Below are 27,982 nucleotides of genomic sequence, written 5' to 3' on the forward strand. Positions count from 1 at the left end.
CAACTTACTGAGCCACCTGAGTGCCCCGTATTTTTTACCCTTTCTCTTTTCTACTTCATACTTCTTAGTCAGAATTTCTTATTTGTAACCTCAAGCTTATTCTAGGTTCTATTAGCACCACAGATTGGATTATCCTAAATTGATTTGACCCTGAAGCCCTTTTCTTAGAAACAACAAAAAGTAATTGCTTCTGGGTTTTACACTGAAAACCTTCTGGGTTTTACACAGAACAAGCAAGAACAGGTTTCCTCTTTCAACTTGGAAAGGCTCCTTATGACGTCCCAGGATCTGAAATAACTAGTTATAACTAATGTGACTACATTTGGACTAGATCACACGTGGGCTTCCCTGAGGCAGGAGGCTTGACAAGACAACCAAGATCCTTAAGTAATCATGCCCACAATTTTCCTGGTTCCTTGTTACTTAATTGCTTGGAGTTTCAATTACTATCGCAATAAAATGAAGGAAATCACCCGTATCATGGATTGGAAGAAATGAAACATGTAAAATGGCTGGCATATGGTCATTACTCAGTGAATCTTAGTAGCAAATTTTAAGAAGTCATTTACTATATAAAGTATTACCCAATTATCTTTCACTCAAATGCCTTATGATTTATACAGTGGAACAGTACTGTTCTATATATGACAAACATTAAGAATGACAAAAATGAAGAAGCAGGATTTTTTTTCAACCTAAAAAAGTTGCTGCAGTTTCAAATGTTTTTATTGGATTTAAAATTCTTTTAAGGGATACACAGATATACAACTAGTTTGATCAGCTACTAATATATTTTGGTACCCCTTTATTTTTGTACTCAAGAGCCAGTTCACCTTTTCTCCATGTTCAATACTTAGCTTTGGTATAATCTTGCCATGTTCTTCTTCACCTGCTACTGGAACATGAGTGTTTCCACTCTGCTTGGTATAAGCTGCTCTTTTAGTTTTCTTCCTGTGGGTAGGTTTTGTAGGACTCTTCTGTTTTTTTTCAACTTCACTGCTTACATCCCATAACATTATCTTCCCATCATTCCCTCCAGTAAGCAGCAAATAGGATTCTGGCAGAAAGCAGACCTGGGATACTCCCAAAGTGTGTCCCTTAAACCCCAGTTCTTGTTCACACTTAACTCCCGTTACCCTAAAGATTCGAACCTTACCGTCTTCTGCACCACAGCTAAAAATATTGCCACATGATGCCACAGACACGGAGTGGGCTAAAGCAGGGTTTAAAAGCTGACCAGGTGATTGAGGGCTTTCCATTTCCTCTGCTTCATCTTCCTGCAAATTTGTAATCCAGACTGGCCGCGCTTTCTGAAGGTTCCACAGCATCACCTTTAAATAAGAGTGAGTTACGTAGTCAAAGAGAGGTCTAGCTATTTTGCTCAACTATTATGGTTATTCCACGTCTAACACAGTCATCAAAGTAGTCTGACAGGGTCTGACAGGGGCGCCTGGGGTGGCTCAGCACTGAGAGTCTGCCTTCAGCTCAGCTGTGATCCCAGGGTCCAGGATCAAGTCCTGTATCAGGCTCCCCCTGCAGGGTGCCTGCTTCTCCCTCTGCCTGTGTCTCTGCCTCTCTCTCTCTCTCCCTGTCTCTGTGTGTCTCTCATGAATAAATAAATAAAGTCTTAAAAAAAAAATAAAGTGTAACCAATATTCTTAAGCAGTTGCCAGTTTCTTTAAGTCATTGTACACTCATCTCTGCAAGTAAAATAGATTATGAAATTTATTAATTTTAGTCTATGCTGGTTACAAGTCAAAAAGCCTGTCAAGTAAATAAATGAAATCTAGATTATTACTGAAATAATTTGTATCTAGAATGCTTTCTCTTTCGCTTCACACTACCTGTATTACCCATTTTAGGGGCTTACCTCAAGTTCCTATCCCTCTAAGGAAGGCTTTCCTAACTATTCTAGCCCACTTCTCTCTTTCCCATATTTAATTTGTATGCTATTAATTAACATATACTACTAGCTTGTCATTTTCTTGAGATTTAACTTTTTTTTTTAAAGATTTTATTTATTTATTCGTGAAATAGATAGATAGACAGAGAGAGAGAGAGAGAGAGGCAGAGACACAGGCAGAGGGAGAAGCAGGCTCCATGCAGGGAGCCTGACGTGGGACTCGATCCCAGGTCCTCAGGATCAGGCCCTGGGCTGAAGGCGGCGCTAAACCGCTGAGCCAGCCAGGCTGCCCTAACTCTTCTTTTTTGAAAATTTTAAGGATACTCCATGCCCAATGTGGGCCCACGACTGCAAGATCAAGAGTAGTGTGCTCCACTGGCTAAGTCAGCCAGGTGCCCCGATATTTAGTTTATCTTTGCTAATGCCTAGAAAAGATAAAAAAAATTCCATACCTATCTGTTGGTTAATTCGACATCCTGGTATATGTAGTTTTTTATTGTTCCATACCACGATTTTGGACCTACTAAGTTAATTTAAATGAAATGCTAGGAGCGCCTGTACGGCTCAGTTGGTTAAGCCTTTGCCTTCAGCTCAGGTCATAATCTCTGGGGCCTGGGATGGAGCCCTGCATCAGGCTTCCTGCTCAGCAGGGAGTCTGCTTCTCTCTCTCTCTCTCCACCTTTGCCCCTTCCCACTGCTCATTCTCTCTCTCTCTCAAGTAAATAAATAAAATCTTTTAAAAGATGAAATAAATGAAATGCTAATTAAAACCTGTTTAAAACAAAACAAAAAGCTTTGTGAATTTACTCTATTAATCTAGTATTTCATTTTCTTCCCACAGCAACTAATCTGAAAAGGAAAATATTCTTCATACTTAAGAGAATAAACAGCTTTATTTTACCATATAGGATTTTTAAAAAAGATTTTATTTATTTATTTGAGAAAGTACACACACAAGTGGGGGGAATGGCAAAGAGAGAAGGAGAGAATCTCAAGCAGACTCTGTATGGAGTCTAGAGCCCAATGTAGGGCTCCATTCCATAACCCTGAGATCATGACCTGAGCCGAAACCAAGAGTCAGATGCTTAACTGACTGAGCCACCCAGGTACTCCATATTTTACTATCTAGTATTAGCCCTTAATTATGACTCACAATTTATTTATTTATTTATTTTAATTTTTTTAAAAAATTTATTTATGATAGTCACAGACAGGGGGAGAGAGAGAGAGAGAGAGAGAGAGAGGCAGAGACACAGGCAGAGGGAGAAGCAGGCTCCATGCACCGGGAGCCTGATGTGGGATTCGATCCCGGGTCTCCAGGATCGCGCCCTGGGCCAAAGGCAGGCGCCAAACCGCTGCGCCACCCAGGGATCCCTATGACTCACAATTTAAAATGGACACTAAGATAAGCATGACTGTGTTCAGTCAAAAGCATAGATCTGAACTGACAAGATTACTACTGCTGATGACATTAAGCATCTGTTTTTTAATTGAAGGTAACTTCCTTCAACTAAGGCTTCCAAAAGAAGTGACATCTAATAACACTTATATTCTATTTCTATCAAGGAAAGCACTGAAACCCCTTTTGGATTAGATTTATTAATACTATACTAAGTGGCTAGCAGTAGCTATTTGGCTAAAGACAAAATAGTATCAAAGACAAAGGAAGGACAAAAAAAAAATAAAAATAAAAATCAATGTGTATGCCACAGAAATATATGATGGTCTTAAAATTCCAAAGGTCTTTACATGAGAAAACTATATTTGAGTGGTGGTTATCCATGTATTTATTTAATGTTATACTTTACACATATATTTAGTAGCTACTTAACAAAAATTAAGCAGTCCCAAATGTCTTAATAACACACCACTTTAGGGATGCCTGGGTGGCTCAGTGGTTGAGCATCTACCTTTGACCCTGGGGTCCTGGGATCAAGTTCTGCGTCAGGTCTTCCATGGAGCCTGCTTTTCCCTCTGCCTCTCTGTGTACTTCATGAATAAATAAATAAAATCTTTTAGAATAAATAAATAAATCACTTTAAGGTCCCTGCTCCACTAAGTGTGCTTTGTCTAATTATTAAACCTATCTAGGTACTGTAATCTTAATAATGACAAAGGTAGGTACACTGAACATATTTATTGTGTATGGCAATAATTCAATTCCTACCTTGAGATAAAATATTTGTTCAGAGAGAAAGTGCTCTCCAAATTAACCTTATAAGAATTCCCTTTCATAATTATGCCTACGTTCTTAGACTCCTCCATAGACTGGCTAGTCTTAAAGTTTAGAAAAATACTGGGTAACCAGGTTTTAAGAAGCAAACTGTGGAAGATATTACTTTCAACCTCAATTAAGGAAAGTAATTTCTTTTTTTTTTTTCTTAGGATTTTATTTATTCATTCATGAGAGACACACAGAGAGGTAGAGACATTGGCAGAGGCAGAAGCAGGCTCCATGCAGGAGCCCGATGTGGGACTTGATCCTGGAACTCTGGGATCACGTCCTGAGCCGAACGTAGACACTCAACTGCTGAGCCACCCAAGTGTCCCAAGGAAAATAATTTTCTAAAAGCAAAGTTGTACTCTCTTATCGCTGTTGTCATAGCACAACCCAATGCAGAAATTAATCTACGGTGAATTTTTAGCACGTCTAATCAAACAAGCAATTACCTAAACCTCCCTTTCACAAAATATTTATATCCTTTTTTTAAAAAATATTTATATCCTATACTATTCTCTAGCAGTTGCCTGCCACTGTGACTTCTCTCCTAGAACTGGAGGCAAAATGATAAATTCTGGATGCCCATTTCTTAGCTAATCTGAAAAGTATATAGGTCTTTTTTTGCACCTAATTGCTTACTGCCATGCCTAGTAAATTAATGAACCAGTGATTGACAATTGGTATAGTTTAAGGATGAAAGAATGATGAGTCAAAGAGATACTGTACAATCTATCTACTTAAAATATTGAGCCACCTGGAGGTGTAGGTCTTTCTGCACAAGCCAGCAGGCAGATTATCACCCATGAGGGTAGAAAATGCGGGTTTGTAAGGCCTTAGTCAAGACATAGGGAGTGGAAAAGGAGTTTATAAGTCGTAGGGTCACCGTGCACCTCCAGTGTAGAATGATTCTCAATAGAGGGACTACAGACATTTTTGGTTAGACAATTCTCTACTGTTTAGGGACTGTCCCAGCACTGTAAGACATCCCCTGATTCTGCCTACTAAATACTAGTAGCTTGGGGGAGGGTAATGGCAGTCATTATGAAAACAACAACCAGCCGTGTTTATTTCTAACTTATGAGGGGGTGCAGAGGGTAGAGAACGGAGTGGTAAAGACTCCTGGCCAAAAAGGTAGAAAGACAAAATCTTTGATGCTATTAATGGAATCAGAGTCTTGAAAGATACTGTACATGGTTAAGAATGTAAATTAAATGCCTAGAACAGTACAGGGCACATAAGTCATTAATAAACAATGGCTCTTTTTCTAGAAGTCGCCTGTTCCCAGACCAAGAACCTTTTCTACCATATTACTATTGATATATACTGCTCAATATCTCTGGTGTCACAGAAAAAACAGGCTTTGGAACCAGAGACTGAAGTTTGGAATCTTAATTCAGACAGCTATGTGGACACTTAATTTAAACCTCAGTTTCATTTCTAAAAAGAAAATAGTAACTATCAGGGTGTGATTAGAGTGGAAACTACTATATAGTGAAGCACTGGCAAGTACTAAGTGCTCACCAAAGAGAAGCCATGATCAGTCTCACTCTAGTGATACAAGATTTACTTTTAAGAAGTACATCTGCTATGGGAAAGTTCAAGCTATCTGAAAGCTTGCTTTCTATTAAACCAAAATCTGCTTCCCTAGGACTTCTATTTAGACTAGCACATTTCACTTTTTCCTCTTACAGAATCCAAGAATTAAACACTTTCATTTCCCCCCAAAAATGGAGTTTCTAGGTATATCTACTCTCCTGATGGTTTTCCTCTGAATTTGGCCTAATTTGTGATGTTACTTTCAAAATTCATTAATGCAATGCTCTGATCTTGGTCACCAATACACAGTACTTCAATTAATTTAACAGAATTTTAAAGTAAAAACAAAAAATTCAGTCCCTCTTTTTAAAACAACAAAACACAATACACAGTTTGTAGAGCGCAGGTGATAAAAGTCTGCCTTCAGCATGCTCCTTTGTGTAAAAGATGTTTCTTTTATTTTTTAAAGATTTTACTTATTCATGAGAGACAGAGAGAGGCAGAGGAAGAAGCAGGCTTCCTGGGGAGAGTCTGATGTGGGACTTGATCCCAGGACCCTGGGATAATGATCTAAGCCAAAGGCAGACACTTAACCAATGAGCCACCCAGACACCCTTAAAAAGATGTTTAGAATCAAATATTTGAATTCCCAGATTTTATGACTCTTAAGCATAAAGAAAGGAGAGCTAACGGAGAAATAGTCACTTTGTGAATGAAACCTACAAGGCTTTGTCAATTTAGTATTAAACATGCAGAAGTAAGGCTTATGATGCAAACGTAGAAAAGACATGTTAGTAGGGAACAGAAATTACCCAAGTACTTTCTGCAAAGCATTACCTGCATATCCAGTCCACATGATACCAGGCTCTGAGGCCTTTGAGGCCGAAAAGCTACAGAGGAACAGATATTGGAATGTCTCTTCAGTGATCTGCTAACTTTCTTATTTTCCAAGTCTAGGATTTTGATGGCCCCAGAGTCATCAGCAGAAGCCAATAGGTTTTCAGTTTCATTCAATGAAAGACAATTGATTTCTTCTTCATTCACATGAAAATGGTCCAAGGAACCTTTGAGGGACCTGACATCCAGTAAGCTAATGGTTTCTCCATGTGAGGCATAGAGCTTGGTGGGACAGGAGGGAGAGAATAAGATACTGGTAACATCATCAGCCCCTTGGAAGCGTGTATGTCCTAAAGGAGTCCCATCTTCACCCCAAGCCATGAGATCACCACCCTCTGCTCCAGAAGCCACTAGCCCTTCTTGACTTGCATTCAGGCAGAGAATAGGAGAAGAATGTCCACCAGTCCACTTGACAGCCATTATGGCCCAGGAGACTCTGTGAAGAGGGGGAAAAAACTATCATCTCTTATTTAAGAACTAGATGGTAGCAAACAAGTGCAATATGCAGTATTTCACTTCAATATTTTTAAAAGACATCTAAAAAAAGACATGTGAAAATCAAGTCTGCAAAAGCCTAATTGGACACAGGATTGTGGGGCACCTGGCTGGCGTATGTATAAATAGGCTTTCTTTATAATCAGAGCCCCAGGCAAACCTGGTCTACCAGCATTTGATGTGAGACCCACATAAGAATAAACATTATTGGGGCACCTGAGTGGCCCAGTTGGTTAAGTGTCTGCCTTTGGCTCAGGTCATGATCCTGGGGTACTGGGATTGAGCCCCATGTTTGGCTCTCTGCTCAGTGGAGAGCCTGCTTTTCTCCCTCTCCTTCTGCCCCTCTCTACCTCCCTTGCTCATTCTCTACCCCCAAAATAAATAAATAAAATATTTTAAAAAATCATCAGGATATATCTCTTATTTGAATAATGTTTTAGAAAATGAGCTCTGGAGCTAGATTCTCTGGGTCTGAATAACTCTACTACCTGTTATTAGCTGGGTGACTTGTATAAAATGAGGGTGGTAATAATAGTACCATTTTATAGGATAGAAAATTAAATAATATATGTAAAGCACATATAATTGTGCCTGGTACATGAGTGCTCAGCAAGTATTACCAGTGTTACTTTTCCTATTATTTTAAAAGATTTTATTTTTAAATAATCTCTACATCCAACATGGGGCTCAAACCCATAACCCTGAGATAAAGAGTTGCATGTTCCACCAATTGAGCCAGTCAGGGGCCCCTCACTTTTCCTATTTTTATTAGGCTGGTCAAAGTAGCATCACAGATCTACACCAATGGTGCTCAAAGTATGGCTTTCAGACCAGCAGCACCACCTAGGAACTAATAAGAACTATAAATTGCCTAATACCCTCTTAGACCAACTGAATCAGAAATGCTGGGGTTGGGGCCCAGCCACATGTTTTAACAAGCCTTCCAGGTGATGCTGATGTATGCTAAAATGTGAGAATGCTTTACCAATAATCATCCAGGGAAATGGTTAAAAATGTAGACCTTTGGTTTACCCCCCAGAGACTAATTCAGTACACTCTGTTTAGTATTATTCCATTTTAAAGATAATGAAACTTGAGTTTCATCGATGTTAAATAATTTGACCAAAGTCATCTGGCCTTTGTACATGGGATCCAATATAAAGGGATCCCAAACTTTTAAATAATAAAGACTGTTTTCTAACAATTCCACTTAACAATACTTTCTAACTAGTTAGTATTCCCTGAAAGTACAGCAAAAAAAACCAAAACCACGAATAATTCATTATTGCTTTTAAATGTACTCACGTATTTTTATTATTATTATTTTTAAAATAAATTTTATTTATTTATGAGACACACACAGAGAGAGAGGCAGAGACACAGGCAGAGGGAGAAACAGGCTCCATGTAGGGAGTCTGACATGGGACTCGATCCCAGGTCTCCAGGATCATTCCCTGGGCTGAAGGTGGCGCTAAACCGCTGAGCCACCGGGGCTGCCCTATTATTATTTTTTTTTTTTATAGTTATAGTTATTTATCTCTACACCCAACATGGGGCTCGAACTCACAACCCTGAGATCGAGAGTGTTCTAATGCTCTAATGACTAAACTAGCCAGGGACTCCATACTCACATCTTTCTAATTACCTTATCACCAATTAACACTTAACAGTAGTACTTAGGTGCACAATTTTGATTCCTGATACACTAGGCATCTCAGATTTATACAATGAAATTGCCACCTAATACTACCCTGCCTCAACCGCCTGTTGGGTAAAGCATGAAAAAGGAAATAAGGGCAATTTACATAACTCCAAATGTTCAGACAAAAGGAAGCAAACAAATCTATATCTGAATAAACATAATGTTTCATTTCATAAGCCAAGGGAGAATTTCCCTAGTGAGAAACTGCCATAGTTGCCTTCATAGTTTCAGATATGATACCTGTATTTAGTCCAATATTTCCTAATACTGTTTTGAAAGATAATTTAAAATACTGGCAATCTGCCTAAAGTTTCTATTCCCAACACAAAAGCTTATTTCCTCCCATTTTTAGGCATTCACACATATACAAAATCACTAAGTAGACTGCTAAAAAGACCTGTAATCTTTCAGTAATCAAAATAACAGAAGGGTTGAGGGGAGGAGGGGAGTAACAGAAACATGGTCACAAAATCATATATAGCAATCTTCAGAAAGATGACAAAATGGGAAAGACAAAAGATAACTTTATTTCAGTAGAAGCACTGAATTAGTTTATAGAGGAAACTAATTAGAGACCAAAGCAAGTAAGTTTTAAAGGAGAGGTTTGGAGAGGAAATGACTCAGAGAGAGGTAAAGACAGGGAACTCTGGAGGTTTGATTTTTGCTGACAAGTAATGAAATAGTAGTTAAATAATTTTCTACCACAAAAGAAGACTTTTGCCAAATATTCAAAATAGGCCAAGAAAAAAGGACAGTTAGCACAATTTAAAATGAAAAGTATTAATATTTTGGCTTAGAGACTTCCACCTGTGGTGACTACCGACGTCACATAATATAGATAATACACTACTTTAAAATAAGTTTGAGGTAACCATTCAAAAGGCCACTTAAGTTACAAATCATTTTAACTCTTGAGACTGATCACTTTTTTCCTACATTAGTTTTAGTTTTTCTACAGTGAATCAACTTTAAAGTCCAGAAGCCCTCTACAGCTTTAGGATTTTGTGTGCAGAGAGGTTTTGGATCCCTACTGGGATTTTAGGTTTTATCTGGGACAAGAATGAGACAGAGTTTCTAGTACTTCCATTTCTCCATCACATATCAACCCACAAGGGGACCTACGTAAATGCTGACTGGCAGACCAAGTTTTAGCAGGTTTTCTTCCTAATATAGTATTTTTTAACGGGAAAGATGAACTCAACTTTAAAGACACATTTGGTAAAGCTTACCCCAAAGTGCGAGAAATTAGGCAATATATGGATCTTGTACTTAAAGGAACTATTATAGGCAAAAGCACTGTTCCTATAAATTTTTCCACAATGGAACCAGTAGTATCTATTAATATCACAAGGCCAAGGTCAGCTCTACCTTAACCTCTATGGACCAGTGTAAAATATAAATTAAACTTCTAATCTCTACATCACATGGATATTTACTGATCACCAACCTAGTCAGAAAAATAAAAAGAGATCTCTAATCTTATCATGTAGACTACTGATCACCAAGCAACCAGAGCCCCTCAAATCACTTGTTTAGTCTACAGAATTATTTATTATTTAAAACATACCCAAAGACCATCATCAAAACATATTAAAAGACTACTGTAGTAGAAGACAGTGGGGAAAAAAAATGTAGTTAAATCTGGGTTAAATCAAAACAATCTTTCAGAAATGAGCTGTCCAGCCACTATTTCTTGTTTTTCTCTTACTGGGAGTGGAAAGCCAGAAAATACATATAAGTGACATTATCTACATATTCAGGTATCAGGTCAACAAGCTGCTCATAGGTAATGTCTAAAAGGTCAAGCACAGCAATTAATCATATCCTATTGTGAATTACTGTAATTAGATAATAGATTCCTTCAACACCTAGTGAGATCATGGAGTGGGCAGGGAAAGGTGGGGTATCTTGAGAGCATTTTTAGAAAGGGTGGAGGGAAACATGGAAACTCTGGTCAGAGGGCAAAAGGGTATTAAATATGGGGGAAGGGCAAGGTCAGGAGGGTGATTTGTAGAAACAAAAGGATCCAGTCCTAAAGAAAATCTTTAGGTGGCTCAGTCAGTGAAGCATCTGACTCTTAATCTCAGGTCAGGAGTTTGAGTCCCGAGTTGGGCTCCACCCTGGGCATGGATCCTACTTAAAAAAAATCTTTTCCTATTTTGAAATTTTGCCTGGGCCACTTGGGAAGGGGGAGTACTTTGCCACAGAGGCACCTCAATGACTGGACTAGATTAATATCTCATCAGATCCTTCCTCACCTATACCGTGACTGGCAGGATAAATGCCAAAGTTGTTAATAACTGATGATCTCCAAATACTGCTTTAGTTATACTTCCATGTGCCCACATATCCTTTTCAAGTGTTATACCTCTAAGTCTGTTGATTTTGCCTGGTTCTTTGTCCCCTTCGCAGATGGACCAATTCTACTTATCCTTTTAGATTTTATTTATTTTTATTTTTTTATTTTTTAAGATTTTATTTATTTATTCATGAGAGACAAAGAGAGAGAGGCAGAGACACAGGCAGAGGGACAAGCAGGCTCCATGGGGAGAGCCTGATGTGGGACTCCATCCCAGGACCCCAGGATCTTGCCCTGGACCAAAGGCAGGCGCTAAACTGCTGAGCCACCCAGGGATCCCCTTCTTCTAGATTTTAAAGAAGGGCACCTGGGTGGCTCAGTCAGTTAAGTAAGACTCTTGATCTCAGCTCAGGTTTTCATCTCAAGGTCATCAGTTTGAGTCTTGCACTCAGTGTGGAGCCTACTTAAAAAAAAAAAAAAAAAAAAAAAAAAGACAAAAAAATTTAAGTGCCTTCCCAGACAAAATTAGGACATCCTTCTTTGGATGTCCTATAGTTAAAAGTTGAAAAATAAATAATGAGGGGCGCCTGGGTGGCTTAGTTGGTTAATAAGCAGCTGCCTTCAGCTGGGGTCATGATCTCAGGGTCCCAGGATGGAGCCCCCACCTTGAGCTCCGTGCTCAGAGGATAGTGTGCTTCTCCCTCTCCCCCTCTGCTCATGCATGCTCATTGTCTCTCAAATAGCTAAAAATCTTAAAAAAACAACAACAACAAAGAGAAAATAATGAATAAAACTCCCAAACTTGAGATTATACTAACATTCAAATAATATAAGGTAGTTACTATCACTATAGCAAGTCTAAGTTAACTTTTCTTCACATGGTTGGATTTTCCAAAGTTGGTTCAGATGTGGAAAAGCTGGATAGCAACCAAAATGATTGAAGGGGGGTCAGCCCGGGTGGCTCAGGGGTTGAGCATCTGCCTTAGGCCCAGGGAGTGATCCTGGAGACCTGGAATCGAGTCCCACATCGGGCTCCCTGCATGGAACCTGCTTCTCCCTCTGCCTGTGTCTCTGTCTCTCATGAATAAAAAAATAAAATCTTAAAAAAAAAAAAAAAAGATTGAAGGGCTGTGGTTATTAGCACTGGTCAAGTAAAGAATCTGGGTTACTAAACTGGGAGAAAAAAAAAAAAAAAAACAACAAAACACCTGGGGGTGAAAAAACATCTGGGAGGAAGGGACTGGCAAATAATCATCAAACACCATTTACCAGAGAGTAGAAAAGGTAGTAGCTGTTCTTTTAAGCGAAGGACTATAAATGTATTATACACGGCAGGGGAACTATTGGAAATATTTCTTATTACATACAGGCAACACAGTGGAGTTCACTACCAAGGGAGTCTGTGGACCCGATACTAATCACTGCAGAGTTGTCTGAGAATTATACAGAAGGGCAGCCCCGGGGGCTCAGCGGTTTAGCACCAGCCTTCGGCCCAGGGCGTGACCCCGGGGTCGCGGGATCGAGTCCCACGTCGGGCTCCCTGCGTGGAGCCTGCTTCTCCCTCTGCCTGTGTCTCTCATGAATAAAGAAATAAAGTCTTAAAAAAACATCATATATAAGACCCAGGTGAAGGAGCCTAACGCAGTGCCCGTCCACAGGATGCTCACTGCTTCCCTAAGCATCCCTTACAGGGCGTCAGACAGCTCTCGGCCGCCTGGAGAACGCAGTGCGACCCAATGATGCTTCAACTCCTCCGCTTCCAGGAGCCATCTAGCACCACAGCCCCCACACCATCCTCCCTCTTGGGATGTCTCATTATATCAAAACACGATTACTTCATCGGCCCACGAATCGGGTTAGCAGGAGAGGCCGGGGAAGGCCCCACTTCGTGCAGAAGAATGAAGCACCTACGGGCTCGCGAGCACTGGGGGCGGGGGCGGGGGGGGGGCAGGGCTCCTAACGACGACCCGACTTGCCGAACACGCGCTGGGACACGTGTCCTGAGAAGTACCGGTGCGAGCCGAGCGCGAAGGGGCCGGACCAGGAGGCGGCTTCAGCGGCTGCGGGTCACGGAGGCGCTCGGACTGCGGCCGACGGCGGCGGGGCCGGGGGCCGGAGGGCGAGGAGAGGGCAGTTCCGCGCGGGAGGGTGGATCTGAGGCAGCGGCCCTCACGGGGACACCTCACGGGGAAAGGGGCCCAGCAAGGCGACTCCAGACCAAAGCGGAGGACAGTCCCGCAGCCACAGCGCGAGCCTCCTACCTGCGCCTCCCGCCTCCGTCCTCGGCGCCCGGAGATGACCTCACTCGCCGGCGCGACAGTCACATCCGGGGCCGACGGGCGCCGCGGAAGAGCTGCGCATGCGCGCTCGCTGCGTGCCCTCAACCAGTATGGCGGAGCCCCGGGCGCGCCGCGGGCAGGCCGTGCGAGTCGGGCGGTGGCGCCGCCCGCGCTGAGCCGGGGAGGAGGGGCGGGGGACGCCGGTGCGGCCGGTGCGTCCGCCCTCAGGGAGGCGGGGCGCGCGGCGGACGCCCCCGGGCAGGGGCGGGAGCGGCGGAGGGCCGGCGGCCGGTTGAGAAAGGGGCGGCGAGCGAGGCGCGGCGTCCGCAGCCGCGACGACGGGGGGGAGCGGCGGCGGCGGCGGCGGCGGCCCCCGGGCCGGCTGGTGAGGCGATGGCGGCGCCGGCCCCGGGCCCTGGGGCAGCCTCCGGCGGCGCGGTGGGCGGCGCGGGCGCGGGCGCGGGCGGCGGCGGCGGGGGCCCGGGGGGCCGGCTGCCCAGCCGGGTGCTGGAGCTGGTGTTCTCCTACCTGGAGCTGTCGGAGCTGCGGAGCTGCGCGCTGGTGTGCAAGCACTGGTACCGCTGCCTGCACGGCGACGAGAACAGCGAGGTGTGGCGGAGCCTCTGCGCGCGCAGCCTGGCCGAGGAGGCTCTGCGCACGGACATCCTCTGCAACCTGCCCAGCTACAAGGCCAAGGTGAGGGCCCGGCCGCCGGCTGCCCGGGGCGGCGCCTCTCCCGCGAGCCCGGGAGCGCTGCGCTCCCCGTCCGCAGAGAGCCTCTTCTCTGCGAACTCGTGCTCCGTAACCCGCCCCACTTCCGCGCTGCACACTTTTTAAAGGGTCGGACAGTTGGCAGTCCCCGGTCCCCATCCATCACTGCTTCCAGCGTCCAGTCCTCTCCCGCGGAGACGGGCAGGCCCTCCCCGCCACCACCGTCCCCCTCAGTGCTCTTACCCCGTTTCTTGTTAGATCATCTCAGCTCCCTGGACACCGGCTTAGTTGCTAAGATCTTTGCTAACACCTCACCTTTTCCAGCCTCTGATTTGTGACTGTTTCCCCTCTCCTCCCTCCCTCCCTCCCTCCCTCCCTCCTCTTTTCGCCCAAGTTTTCTTTAATTCCCTCCATTACGTTTCAGGCTTATAGGTGAGTGTGGTCCTAGACATTCTGCTAACTTTGAAGATACAGGCTTTTTTTTTTTTTTTTTTTTTTTTTTTAAGATTTTATTTAGTTATTCATGAGACGCAGAGGGAGAAGCAGGCCCCATGCGGGGAAGCCCCGACGTGGGACTCGATCCTGGGACCCCGGGGTCACGCTCTGGGCTGAAGCGAAGGCGGCGCTAAACCACTGAGCCACCCAGGGATCCCAAGACACAGGCTTTATTTTTATTTTACTTTTAAAGATTTTATTATTTATTTATTTATTCATGAGAGACACGGGGCGGGGGGGGGGGGTTCGGGCAGAGATACAGGCAGAGGGAGAAGCAGGCTCCATGCAGGGAGCCCGACGTGGGACTCTATCCCCGGACCCTGGGGTCAAGCCCTGGGCAGAAGGCGGCTCTATACCGCTGAGCCACCCAGGGATCCCAAGACACAGGCTTTATTTTTATTTATTTTTTAAAAGATTTTATTTATTTATTAATGAGAGACACACACACAGAGAGAGAGGCAGAGACACAGGCAGAGGGAGAAGCAGGCCCCATGCCGGGAGCGCTATGCGAGTCTCTATCCCGCGACCCCGGGGTCACGCCCAGGGCTGAAGGCGGCCTAAACCGCTGAGCCACCCAGGGGGCTGCCCCACACAGCCTTTAATAAAACGTCCCCTACCGCCCCACGCGCACCACTGAACCGTCCTAATGCTGCCTTGTCCCCATGTTACTGGCTACTTCCCTGCCAACTTTCTCATAGTTTCACCTCTTGCTGCTGTGCCTCTTCTGTTCCATCTGTCTTCTAATGTGCTCATTCTGGTTTTGCTGCCTTTTTTCCTCCTAGATTCTTGGGCATATTCCTGCCTCCTTCATATACAAATAAAAATCTCAAGTAACAGGTTATGGTAGGGCTGAGAAGATTCTTCAGGCAATGTCCTATAAACAAAGGCCTTGAGGTTGAATTCAGTCGGATGGATAACAGCTCTTCAGTGTAGCAGTCACCCAGAGCATATAGGAGAGAGGATGAAGTCTGCCCTAGGATGTGTAAACATAAGAAATAACATTAATAACTAAAAAGGGTAGATACCCTTTTTGAAACTAGACTGCCAAGCAGGGGGGAGTTTTGTTCAGAACATTGCAGTTTTGTCCTATTTTGCCTAAAAACAGGTAGGCTTCATACGATTTATTTATTTATTTATTTATTTATTTATTTATTTATTTATTTATTTATTTATTTATTTATTTTTAAAAGATTTTATTTATTCATGAGAGACCAGAGAGATAGAGAGAGAGGCAGAGACACAGACCGAGGGAGAAGCAGGCTCTATGCAGGGAGCCCGATGCGGGACTCGATCCTGGGTCTCCAGGGTCACGCCCTGGGCGCTAAACCGCTGAGCCACCTGGGCTGCCCCATTTTATTTAGTTTTTATTTTTTCATAAAGCTTACTGTTTTTACTTATTTTGAATTAAGACCTATCTGTAACTGGTCTGTAATAGATATATTTACATGAGTCAAGATTCATTAAACAGTGTGTTAGGTAATGTGTTCATGTGAGTCAACAAGTAAAAGAAGCAAAATAATATCAGCAAAATGTCTTCCTTTTGCCCTTTTTGCCAGCTACCCAGTTTAGTTTCCTTTCTTGGAGGCAACCTGTGTTACCTGTTTATTTTGTATCCTTCCAGAGAGATATTTTGAGTTTCTTAGGTTTTTAACACTGTATATGTCCTTCTACCACACCTGTGATATGTACTAATCATGTGTTCGTTCAGATGTTGGGGAACTTTTCTTGAATGTCTTGAGGATAAAAAGGTTAATTCAAAAGAAGTTAGCCTATTAAGGAAGTCCTCAGTCAAGTAAAGGAGAAGAAAAATGTATAGTAATAACTAACACATGATACAAATTGCTTCTGTTAGAGATGTATATAAATACAGTATCTACTAGAAGTATATATATACACACACTAGAATTTCAGTGAAAGGAGAGATGTACAAGTTGAATGAATCTTGGAGAAGGTTTGAGGTTAGGATTATATTTGAGCTGAATTTTAGGATAGGGAAGGTTTGAACATTTTACTAAGAACTACTACCCAGAACAAGAGCAAGACAAGAAGAAAGCAAAGGCTCTATACAGCATCTATTTTTATTTAAAAAAAATAGTGAGTCCGAGGCACTGTGCTCATTTCTGCAGATGCAATGGTGAATAAAAACAGACATAAAACTCATGGATGCCTTGTTTGTGGAGCTTATAGTTTAATGGAGGGGGAGTGGATAGATATTAATCAAATAATCAGTTATAAAATTGCATCTGTGACAGGTACTATGAAGGAGAGGTGAGCAATACTCTGAATGTTAGTAATGGAGGATTTGACCTAGGTATGCAGGTCAAGAAAGGCTTTCTCTGAGGAAATACGCGTGATCAGAGACTTGAACAATAAGGCCAGGGGTGAGAAGAGAACCTTCCAGGAGGGAGAATGATGAGAATGAGGGACAGAAAATACATCAGTGTGGCTAGATCATAGAGAGCCAAGGTGAGACAAGTTTGAGAGAAGATGAGAGAGGTGGACTGAGGCCAAACTATAGGGAAGCCATTTTAAATTGTAAGCAAGAGGGGGTTTGGTGATGTGATTTTTTTTTTTTTTTTGCATTTTTAAGAGGTTATTTCTGACTTCGATATAGAGAACAGATTGGAGGAGGACCTTAGAAATACAGGTAGATCATTTAGGAAGTGGGTAGTAGAGGAGATGGGGAGAAATTTAGGAAAGATTTAGGAAGTAAAATCTACAGGACTTGGCAATAGATTGGAAATAGGGGTGAGGGATGGGGAGGTGCTAAGAATGACTTCTAGATATCTAGATTATATAATTATGGGAATCACCTGGGCTAGATTTAGGAGGCATAGCAAAGAGTTCAATTTTGGTAGAGTAGAATTTAGTGTTTTTGAGATATCTGGGGGATTTCAGATAGGCAGTTGTTCGGTTTGGAGCTTAGAGGAAGGGCTAAAGATATAAAAGGATCTAGTGAGATTGAATTGAAGAAGTGGGAAATATGATTATAAAGGTAAGTTGAAACTAGATATATCTTGGTTGTTCTTGGCATATAGCCTTCAGTGTATAGTTTGGGCTTTGTTCTACTGTTGTAAACCATAGAAGTTTGAACAGAGGAGTGATAAATAAGAGCTGTGCTTTAGAAAAACTAGGCCATAAGATGAATTGGACAGAGCAGGGGTTAGTACCTATACCAGAGATACTTAAGACCTGAACAAGGGAACCCTGGGTGGCGCAGCGGTTTAGCGCCTGCCTTTGGCCCAGGGCGCGATCCTGGAGACCCGGGATCAAATCCCACGTCGGGCTCCCGGTGCATGGAGCCTGCTTCTCCCTCTGCCTGTGTCTCTGCCTCTCTCTCTCTCTCTCTGTGTGACTATCATAAATAAATAAAAAAAAAAAAAAAAAAAAGAAAAAAGACCTGAACAAGCATGTAGAGGAGAGAAGAGAAAGGCTAGGAAAGCTATCACAAGGTACAAATCTACATAGGTGGACAGCTGACTGGGGGTGAATGAGATGAGGAAGGAGGAAGAGTCAGATAGGATTTCCAGGGAGCTTATGTAACTAAGAGGAAGATGGAAACATGCGTGGGATAGCATAAAACTGGAAAGTATTTGGAGTTGCCAGTCTATTTAGGATTTGTCTTCTTTTTAAAAGTTCATATTTTACATGTCACCAAGGAACATCAATTATTCCAGTCATATTTAGTATCTAAGTATATATAATATGGTCTCTAATTTTCAGACCTAGATTCTGAAGTAGGTCTTTTTTTTTTTTTTTTAAGATTTTGTTTATTTGTTCGTGAGATACCCAAAGAGAGAGATAGAGAGGCAGAGACACAGGCAGAGGGAGAAGCAGGCTCCATGCAGGGAGCCCGATGTGGGACTTGATCCCAGGACTCTAGGATCACGCCCTGGGCTGAAGGCAGGTGCTAAACCACTGAGCCACCCAGGGATCCCCCTGAAGTAGGTCTTAAAGTTGTTTGTTATAAAGTTTAGGTTGTATATGAGACTATGAGACAGGAGCTATGGATTGTTTTTATTTGCTAATTTGTGATTTATTTATTTTTCCATTTCATCTGAAATTTTCAGATGAATATCTGAAAGATAAAGGATATAAGTAAAAAGAAAAATTATCAGAAAGTTAAGGACACTTAACATAATCACAATGTCAGTATCAATAAAATATAAATAAATTAACAATTCCTTAATATAGACAATACAGTGTTCAAATTTCCAATTGTTTCATAAATGTCAAATGTTATATTTTTAATTTTCAGTTTATTTAACCAAGATGTGTATAAGGTTCTCATGGCAAGCAATTGATACATCTCTTAAGGCTATTTTAGCCAACAAATTCAACCTCCATCTCCCCTAACTCCCATTCCTGCAACATCTCTCTTGAAGAAACCAGGTTATTTACCCTCTAGAGTTTTCAAACTTTGTAGATTTTATTCCCATAGTGTTTCTTAACATGCCCTTCTGTCCTAGACTGAGAGAGGTTTGATCAGTTTAGGTAAGATTAGTGTTGGTGTTCTTGTTTTTCAGTATATTTTATACTAGAATCAAGTGGTAGGGTTAGATACAGACTTCAATGTTTTGTGGTGCCAATGATAGTGGATAAGAATTTAGGAAAGAGAAATTGTGGTTTAGGTGGTCCTGTTTAGAATACCTTCATAGAGTTGGCAAGACTAGATCTGGTCTTAGAGGATATTGGATATGTTAGAGGAGGAAAGTAGGTAAGAAGTTAGAAAGGGAAGTACAAGGAATGAGACTTGGAGGAGGGTTTTGAAAGCCAGGAAGAATAATTTACAGTTGATATGGTAGTTGTTAGGGAACCATCAAAGGTTGTTGAACTGGGATGAACTATTATAAAGGTGCTGTTTTAGAAAGATTGGTCTGGAAATAATTTAGGTAGAGAGTTAAGGACTGAGTTCTGGAGTGTTTCAGGGGGCAGAAGTAGGATGGTCACCAAAAAAGAGGACAGTGAAGAAAGATGAGTCCAGAGTAATAGGAAGAAGTCCTAGCAGTTTGAAGAAGAGGCTGGCAACAGTGTCTTTGTGACAAAGAGAAGAAGGATAGAGAAAAACAATGGGTAATTATAAGAATTGGGGACTAGGCATAGGTAAGTATTACTTAAATATTTTATAATGAAGATTTTATAAAGTATATTTTAGTTAAACCCCTGAGTTTTTTAATACTTAATATTTTGGGGACATTTTACTCTCCCATTTGATCTTATGTTCTGATTTGTATGTGCTTAAAAGTGAGTGATATAATTTCCTATCTGTTGAGATAGGAAAAAATGTAGAAAAACTTCAGTATTATAGTCTTCTAAATCAAGCATGGGTTTTGTGTGTTTTTTAATGTCTCTGCTGTGCAGGGCAACAGTGAAGCAGTGAGGTAATGGCTAGTAGTAACTGAACACTGATGAAGGAATACCTGACTTCTTGCTCTGACTAGCTGTTGACTTTTAGGTCTGTGTCCTCCTTCCTGTGTTGCACTGTTTCTTTGAGGCCCTTCCTAATGATGAAATTCTATGATTCTGACGTTGGTGGCTCAGGTTAACTAAAGCAGTAGTCCGCAGCCTTTGATTGCTTTGAGGTAGTTTGAATAAAGTAAATAAGAGATTTTCAGAAAACATACAAATCAGAAACTTAATTTTTTCCCTCCCCCAAATAAAAAACTTTAAATTATTAAAGCATGAGAAGTGTTTAGTATTTGTACAGATAGAAATTTTTATACTGTATTTTGGAAGCTTAAAAAACTGACTAGTGAAGGTCAACTAACCTGTCCTATCAATGGTGGCTACACTTAATGACTATCTCCTTATAAATTCTGGTATTTGAAACTACATGATATTTATGGGGTTATTTGATTTGGTAAAATGAGAGTGGTGCTGCAGCAACGTATGAGTAATAACTAGGAAGGAGGCTGAGGATCTAACATAGTTTGTGGTTCTTAAAATTTTTCATAAACTTTAGAGTTGCTGTGACTAAGTTCTCTATTAAAGTATTTTTTTGATGACAGCATTGCCAATATAAACTGTACTTCCCTTAACTTTTTGATATAAAAATACTAAATATAAACAAGACTAGAGAAAATAGTTTAATGAACCTCCCAAACTGTCACCAAACTTTACCAGTGATTAAATTTCATGGACCGTGTAATTACGTGTTTACCCCACCCACTTTCAAAGCAATTCTGAGATATTGTCATCCATAAACATTTCAGTATTATCTCTAAAACATAAGGATTCTTGTGTATATCTTTTGATATTTTAAGAAGTTGATTTGCAGAAGTTATACTATAGTTCAGAATTTTGATCAATAATGAAACAATGTAGGGCAGCCCAGGTGGCTCAGTGGTTTAGCACCGCCCTCAGCCCAGGGCCTGATCCTGGAGACCTGGGATCAAGTCCCACATGGGGCTTCCTGCATGGAGCCTGCTTCTCCCTCTGCCTGTGTCTCTGCCTCTCTCTTTCTCTCTCTCTCATAAGATATGAATAAATAAATAAATAAAATCTTTAAAATAAAAAAAATGAAACAATGTAAATTTTAAAAATATATATATCCTTTTATTGTTCAAACACATGAAGCCTAAGGTCTGGGTACTTTTTTTGTTAAGAGAGAGAAAGAGCATGCATGAGTGGGAGTGGGGATGGGGAAGGAACAGAGAGGTGGGGAGAGAGAAAATCTTAAGCATGCTCTACCCTGGGCTGGTGGAGCCCAACCCAGGGCTCCATCTCACAACCCTGAGATCATGACCTGAGCTGAAGTCAAGAGTTGGATGCTTAACTGATTGAGCCACTTGAGGTGCCCCTAAAGTTTGGGTACTTTTTAACGTTTAAGAAAAATCAAATTTCTGTTTCTTTGGTGTGTTTTTCGTCTTTTCAGGTACGTGCTTTCCAGCATGCCTTCAGCACTAATGACTGCTCCAGGAATGTCTACATTAAGAAAAATGGCTTTACTTTACATCGAAACCCCATTGCTCAAAGTACTGATGGTGCAAGGACCAAGATTGGTTTCAGTGAGGGCCGCCATGCATGGGAAGTGTGGTGGGAAGGCCCTCTGGGCACTGTGGCAGTGATTGGAATTGCCACAAAACGGGCCCCCATGCAGTGCCAAGGTTATGTGGCATTATTGGGCAGTGATGACCAGAGCTGGGGCTGGAATCTGGTGGACAATAATCTACTACATAATGGAGAAGTGAATGGCAGTTTTCCACAATGCAACAATGCACCAAAATATCAGGTGAGAAACTGGGTAGTTTCTCAATTGTGGGCCTTTGTCAAATCATACCTTGATTTGTTCTAAATTTACACAATTTTATATAGCAGCTTTGTATGTATTTCTTTTAATTTAAAAATAAATAGTGTAACTCGCCTTTCTTTTCTACTCTAATAATCTTTTGGTATTTCCCTGTTTCCTGATACATATTTGACCTTGAGCAATCTGTTGGTCTAAGTTGGGAGTTGGCAAACCTTTCTGTACAGGGCAGGTAGTAAACATTTCAGGACTTGTGGTCACCACTATTCAAGTCTGTTGTTAATAGTACAAAAGCAGCCATAAATGATATGTAAATGAGTGAGCATAGCTGTGTTATAGTAAAACCTTATTTATGGGCCACAGGCAAGACTTGGCCCAATGACCATAGTTTCCCATCTCATGCTCTAGATTGTCATCTTTTCTATATCGTGGCACATCCAAATCTACTTTCTCTAGACTTCTTACTCCCATAAATGCACCTATGCACATGCATACAAATACCCTCTGCTATTCATTAATCTGTTTATGGATTCAAGGCCTCAGGAGGTATCAGTGATTTCTATAAGACAGGCAAATTCATGCAAACCACTGCATTTTTTTATTCTTTTCATCTTAATGTTATACCATATTCATTTGATTCTGGGGTCAAAATTATAGTTCCTATTTGTAAAAGCCATATGATTACCATAGGGTCAACGGAGTTTAAAACACAGAAATCTGATAAGAAATTGAAATTTTTAAGGAATTATAGACTTAAAGGAGTCATTTCATAATGATAAGAGAATCAAATAGGGAGATATAACAACTGTAAATATATCTGCACACAATAATAGAGCCCCAAAACACATGAAGCAAAAACTTACAGAACCGAAAGAAGGAATAGATAAATTACCAAGTATAGTTGGAAATTTCAGTACTCATTGTTTTTAAGTCTGTTTTGTCTGATGTTTTTTTTTTTTTTTTTTTGTCTGATGTTAATATAACTTTAGTTTTCTTAAGCTTACTATTGCAAGGTATCTCTTTTTCTCCATTCTTTTACTTTAATCATCTATCTTTGTCTTTAAAATGGGTCTCCTAGAGGGCATATAACTGGGTCTTCTCTAACCCAATCTTATTATCTCTGCCTATTGATTTGAGTGTTTAACCCATTTATATTCAGTGTAGTTGTTGGACTGCTTGATGTGGTCTGTGTCTTTCTATCACTGAAGCTATGTTCTTGTTTAAGAAATATTTTTTCTCCTTGTTTTTTGGACCAGATTATTTCTCTTGCTCCATCTTCAAATTTATTGATTATTTCTTCTTACCATTTCAGTTCTGCTGTTAAGCCAGGCTAGTGAATTTTGGTTATTGTACTCTTCAGCTCTAAAATTTTCATTTGGTTCTTTATTGTAGTTTTCATTTCTCTATTGAGAATCTGTATCTGTCCATCAATATTAGATTTTTCTTTAATTCTTTGCACATATTTATAATAAGTGCTTTGAATTCTTTGTCTGCCAAATCCAACATGTAGGCCTACTTGGAGTCTGTTTCTGTTGACTCTTTTTCTCCCCCAGAGTATGAATTGCACTTTTCTGTTTCTTTTCATATCCAATCATTTTTAAATTGGAAATTCTAGATAATATGTATTAAATACTGGAATCTTTTATTTCTAGAGATCATTTTATTTTTCTGAAAATTAGATGTTCTAGTTAACTTGCCTACTAGATTTGATTCTTCATCAAACTGTAAACCCTTGTCTGCCCCATGGTGTACAGCAGCTTATGTCTTTGTTCAGATTTGGGGGTTTTAGGGAAAGAGGGGTTGGCTTCTAGCTGCTGTTTTTCCAGCTTGATTCTTTGGAGATTTTCCCTGTGTCAGTGTAAGACTGTGATCACACAATGATTTGGTCAATTTATTCTCAGATTTTGGGGCTCATCCTCTTTGTGGTTCTCTTGCTTCTAGAGTTCTTCCTCTGTTTCCAGTTGCTCTGCCATCTCCCAGGTTTTGACCTCTGACACCTAAAGCTAGTATAATTTCTGCTTTTGCTCTCTGGCATGTGCATGCTGTACGCTCAATCAAAGGTGAAGCAAACTTGCAAATTTCACCAGGAGTGGTTCTGTCATTTTAGTTTCCATCTTCTGTTAAGTAGGGATAAATCTTAGGATAGATGGGAGGATTAAATGAGATAATACACATAAACCGCAAAATGAATACCCAGCAAAATATTAACTTTTCGTTTCTATTTTTTGTTGTTTGTTTTGTTGGTGGCAATAGTGATGATGGTGACGAGGATGTTCTTAGGTCCATAAAATGGGGCGCAAATTAATAAATTAGGCAAAGGGAAGAAAGAAGCAGCTGTTTGTAGTTGTCTGTGACAGAAAATACAGTGAAGGAAAGTAACAACAACAGGAATTAACATAATTGGGAAGTACTAAATTTGATTTTTTTATTGCAAATGTTAGGACTTTCTCCTCCAAGTATATAGATGTACAGCCTTTTGTAGATTCAATTATAAAAATAAAACATCCTTATTTGTCTGCTTAGTTTTCCATGTGGGAAAATATTTGGATATATTGTGCTTCTGCTTTAGTTTAACAATCAGTGCTGCTGTTTTTATAACAAACGGTGTTTCAAAGCAGTGGCCCATAAAATGACTAATACGCTTATTCTACATCTGTAGAATCTATAGTCAGGTTTGACTCTTCATGATTATGTAAGTTCCAAAGTGTATGTAGAACTGCTTTATAAACTTTATGTGTTTTTATTATAGTAATTTTTTATTGTGATAAAATATATACGTTATTTATTGTTTTAATTGTAAGTGTACGATGCAGTGACATTAGTATACTCACAATGTGTTTATCCGTCACCACTATCTATACCTAAGACTTTTTCATCTTCCCCAACACAAACTCTGTGCCCATTAAACAGTAACTTCCCATTTCTCTATTCTTAATGTTTTCAGCTTGTTGATTTGTATCTTATTTCTTCTAGCTATGCACTTGGTGAGTTTCCTTCTGACCTTTTGGTGTCTCTTTGCAGATAGGAGAAAGAATTCGAGTCATCTTGGACATGGAAGATAAGACTTTAGCTTTTGAACGTGGATATGAGTTCCTGGGGGTTGCCTTTAGAGGACTTCCAAAGGTCTGCTTATATCCAGCAGTTTCTGCTGTATATGGCAACACAGAAGTGACTTTGGTTTACCTTGGAAAACCTTTGGATGGATGACAGTGGCTTTTCTGGAATGAAAGACAGAATGGAAGAGATATCTGCTTATGGAAAGTAGAATCATGAAGTGACAGTGTCATACATGCATGCCCAAGAAACATCCTGAAAAACACATGAAATTGTTAACTGGAGAAGCAACTCTACAGCAGAGATTATCTTAGTGTATCCTCTTTCTACTGGGCCAGAAAAATCCTCAGGGTTGCAGTTGGTTGAGTGGGCAGTTGACATATGCATGTTGCAACAGATTTGGTCTCTAAGTTAGCAATGTGTTAATTTCCAACTTTTAAGGTGAGATTTTAGAGATGCTATAAAAGGGATAAGATAAGGAAATAGCAAGATTTTTAAGTAGTGTGTTTGTGAAGAAAGACTGATCCTGTTTTACAACTGCCTGTTTTTTCTCCAGACCCTTTTTCCCAGCCAGCTTGACTAATAGAAAAGTATGAAACTGGTTGGGTTTTATTTAATATTTTTAATATATTGAGAAGCATGGTCTGCCTGGACTGCACTTCTCTAACAGTGAGATGTAAAATTGTGCAGCTATTTTAAAAGTTGTATATATAATAAGTGTGTAAAAAAAACTGTAAAAAAAATAGGACAAAGGGGTTGCTTTGTTCTAGTTCAATTTCTTAAAAACCACTACATGGTACAAAATTAGAATAACATTTAGGGAAAATTAGGTAACTACAAAGAAGAGGATTTTAAGAGGAGATGTGTTATATTGGCTCATTTTTAAATTAGTTTTGTTTACAGTTTCCATAGCTATTACAGTCTGGTTATTTTTCTTTTAATGATCAAAATTATTGTAAAGATCCCTCAGTCTCCTAGTTTAAGATTGAGGCAAGGCAAATCTATTTCTAATTATACATATGTCAGTAGTAGTAATGATAATGTACGTCCTCTAGTATCTGGTTTTATTTTTTGGCCTTTTGAGAAAGTGTCTCATAACAACACAGAACATTGCCATTTGCTCTTACAGGCCTCAAATATGAAAGCTGTTAGTCACAGACCTAAGGAAAAGGATTAATGGTTCTTTTATTTTGTAACTTTATAATGCTGTAGATATTATAATTTTTTTTTAAATTTTATATTGTTTACATCATGGCAACAAAATCTAAGCCTCAAACTCTTCATTGGGGTTATCAAGAAAATGTTTACTCACCCACCTGAAACAGTGCCAGCCTGAACCCAGGTTAAGAATGTTCTTAATCTCATTATAGATAATTGCCCCCATGGGACTTGAAATAAAATACCTTGTGCTGTAAACTTCAGGTTGGCAATGTTTTGAAGGTTTCCTTATAGAAGAGCTTGACATTAATTCCTATTCTGAGTTTTTGACTAATAAATCTGATTTCACTAATACTCTTGAATTAATAACATATATGAGCTGAGATTTTCTTTTATAAGAGAAACAACCATCATCTTTCTGTATGAAAGTATATAAATACATGGTTTCAGATACATCTTTGTGATAAGAATTGACTAAGGCAGGTATAATCTTTGCCTTTGAGCTTATTGCTGTGTGTAATTTTGTTTTAAATCTAATCAAATTAGGGACAGCAAGCAGCTGGCTGGGGCTTTTGGGTTGCTCCTTGAGAGTTAAGATTATCAATATTCTTATGAAGCAGGGAATTTCAGTCATGAACAAAGATCTATTTTTGCCACCTGACAGGTTTACAAATATTTATTGTGTATTTGGTATGTTGCTTAAAAGCAAAATCTGTTAAAGATCCTTTTTAATATCCATGTCAAAAAGAACCCTCCTGGAAACCATATTTAGTAGTACAGAGTGAAATTATATGTTAAATGTATTAGAGAATATAGCTGCTACAGAAATTGATTTTTCTTGGTGTAGAACAACTCAATTTGGCAAAGTTTAAAATTTGAAGAAAAGAACTGATTCAGGATGCAGATTGATAAATGATGAAACAATGAAGTCCCTTATGTGCTTGGTGTTTTTTCAGGGTGTTGTGATATAGCCAATTCCAAGAGCTTTTGCTGAGTTTTGTTTATAACTTCTGTTTTGTCCTATTAGTATAACATTCATTTGTTACAAAGTTTGGAAGGTGCTGAATGGAAAACAGAAACACATGGTTATTGCACATTGAACCTAGAATCAAATAATTGCCTAAGTATTTAACAACAAGCCATTCTTATCTCAAAGACTTAAATTCTCTAATATGCTATTTGCAGATTTTATAAAATGGAGGTTCATATTTAGAATAAACATCAGGGGAATCAAGAGCCTTCATTTATAACCTGATTATTTTATTACTGGAGACCAATAGTAGTTGTATAGAGAATATTAAACTGTTACAATGTTTAAGGAAAAGGAATCTCTTGTTGATACTGAGAGAGCTTTCAAGTAGAATACAGTTGTACCTGAAGGTTAAGTATAAATCTTCTAAACCAGTGATTCTCACACTTAGCTTTGGAGTCATGTGCATTTTGAAAAATATTGATGTATCCTAAAATTCTGATGTTAGTCTGGGGTATGATATGATCATAAGGATTTTTTTAAACTTCCTGGGTGATTTCAGTATGCTGCTAAGGTTGAGTTTTAAATTCACCTTAAGTTTTCTCATCTGCAAAATTAAAAAAAAAAAAATCCTTGCTCCCTCCCTTCACTACCTCACAAGCATATTGAGGGCAAAGGAGAAAATAATGGGAAAAATACTTGTATGCTGGATAAAATGTGCAATTGAAAGGCAAAACAGTATTAGTTGTATTTCAACTAAAACTATGATCAGGAAAGAAAAATGTGTAATTGAATTTACTTTGTTGACTTGGGAAACTGGGAGCATTCTCTTCGGTTCTTTAGCGAAGCATGCAGATGTGTAAACAGACTATTACTATTCATACTATGGTTTTCTGTTAAACTTGAGATAGGCTGTTTTAATTATTTGGTTCTACATAGGGAAGAAATATTGAGGCTTAAAGTCTGTAATGGCCAATGGCTCACAATTCATTAAAACTTTTCGTACAAGGAGTTCT

The 27,982-nt window shown here is 40.0% G+C and overlaps 2 protein-coding genes across 9 annotated transcripts; one reads left to right on the forward strand and one right to left on the reverse strand.

Moving 5' to 3' along the window:
• Positions 1–700: 700 nt before the first annotated feature.
• Positions 701–14,048, reverse strand: WDR53 (WD repeat domain 53). 8 transcript variants are annotated; one of them, XM_038583149.1, is made up of 3 exons: positions 13,315–13,433; positions 6,498–6,993; positions 701–1,331 (listed from the first exon to the last, which is right to left on the reverse strand). In XM_038583149.1, the coding sequence occupies exons 2-3, from the start codon at positions 6,975–6,977 to the stop codon at positions 735–737; spliced, it is 1,077 nt and encodes a 358-aa protein (XP_038439077.1). In that variant the 5' UTR covers positions 6,978–6,993; positions 13,315–13,433; the 3' UTR covers positions 701–734. The 8 variants fall into 8 exon arrangements, with proteins under 8 accessions (XP_038439077.1, XP_038439079.1, XP_038439080.1 ...); XM_038583151.1 differs by lacking the exon at positions 13,315–13,433 and adding an exon at positions 13,065–13,199; XM_038583152.1 differs by lacking the exon at positions 13,315–13,433 and adding an exon at positions 13,030–13,165.
• Positions 13,726–27,977, forward strand: FBXO45 (F-box protein 45). The gene is made up of 3 exons (XM_038583156.1): positions 13,726–14,028; positions 21,413–21,769; positions 24,806–27,977. Exons 1-3 carry the CDS (start codon positions 13,726–13,728, stop codon positions 24,989–24,991), a joined length of 846 nt encoding a protein of 281 aa, XP_038439084.1. The 3' UTR covers positions 24,992–27,977.
• The last annotated feature ends 5 nt before the right edge of the window (positions 27,978–27,982 follow it).

This window comes from Canis lupus, chromosome 33 (assembly GCF_011100685.1).
Source record: "Canis lupus familiaris isolate Mischka breed German Shepherd chromosome 33, alternate assembly UU_Cfam_GSD_1.0, whole genome shotgun sequence".
Taxonomy (NCBI): domain Eukaryota; kingdom Metazoa; phylum Chordata; class Mammalia; order Carnivora; family Canidae; genus Canis; species Canis lupus.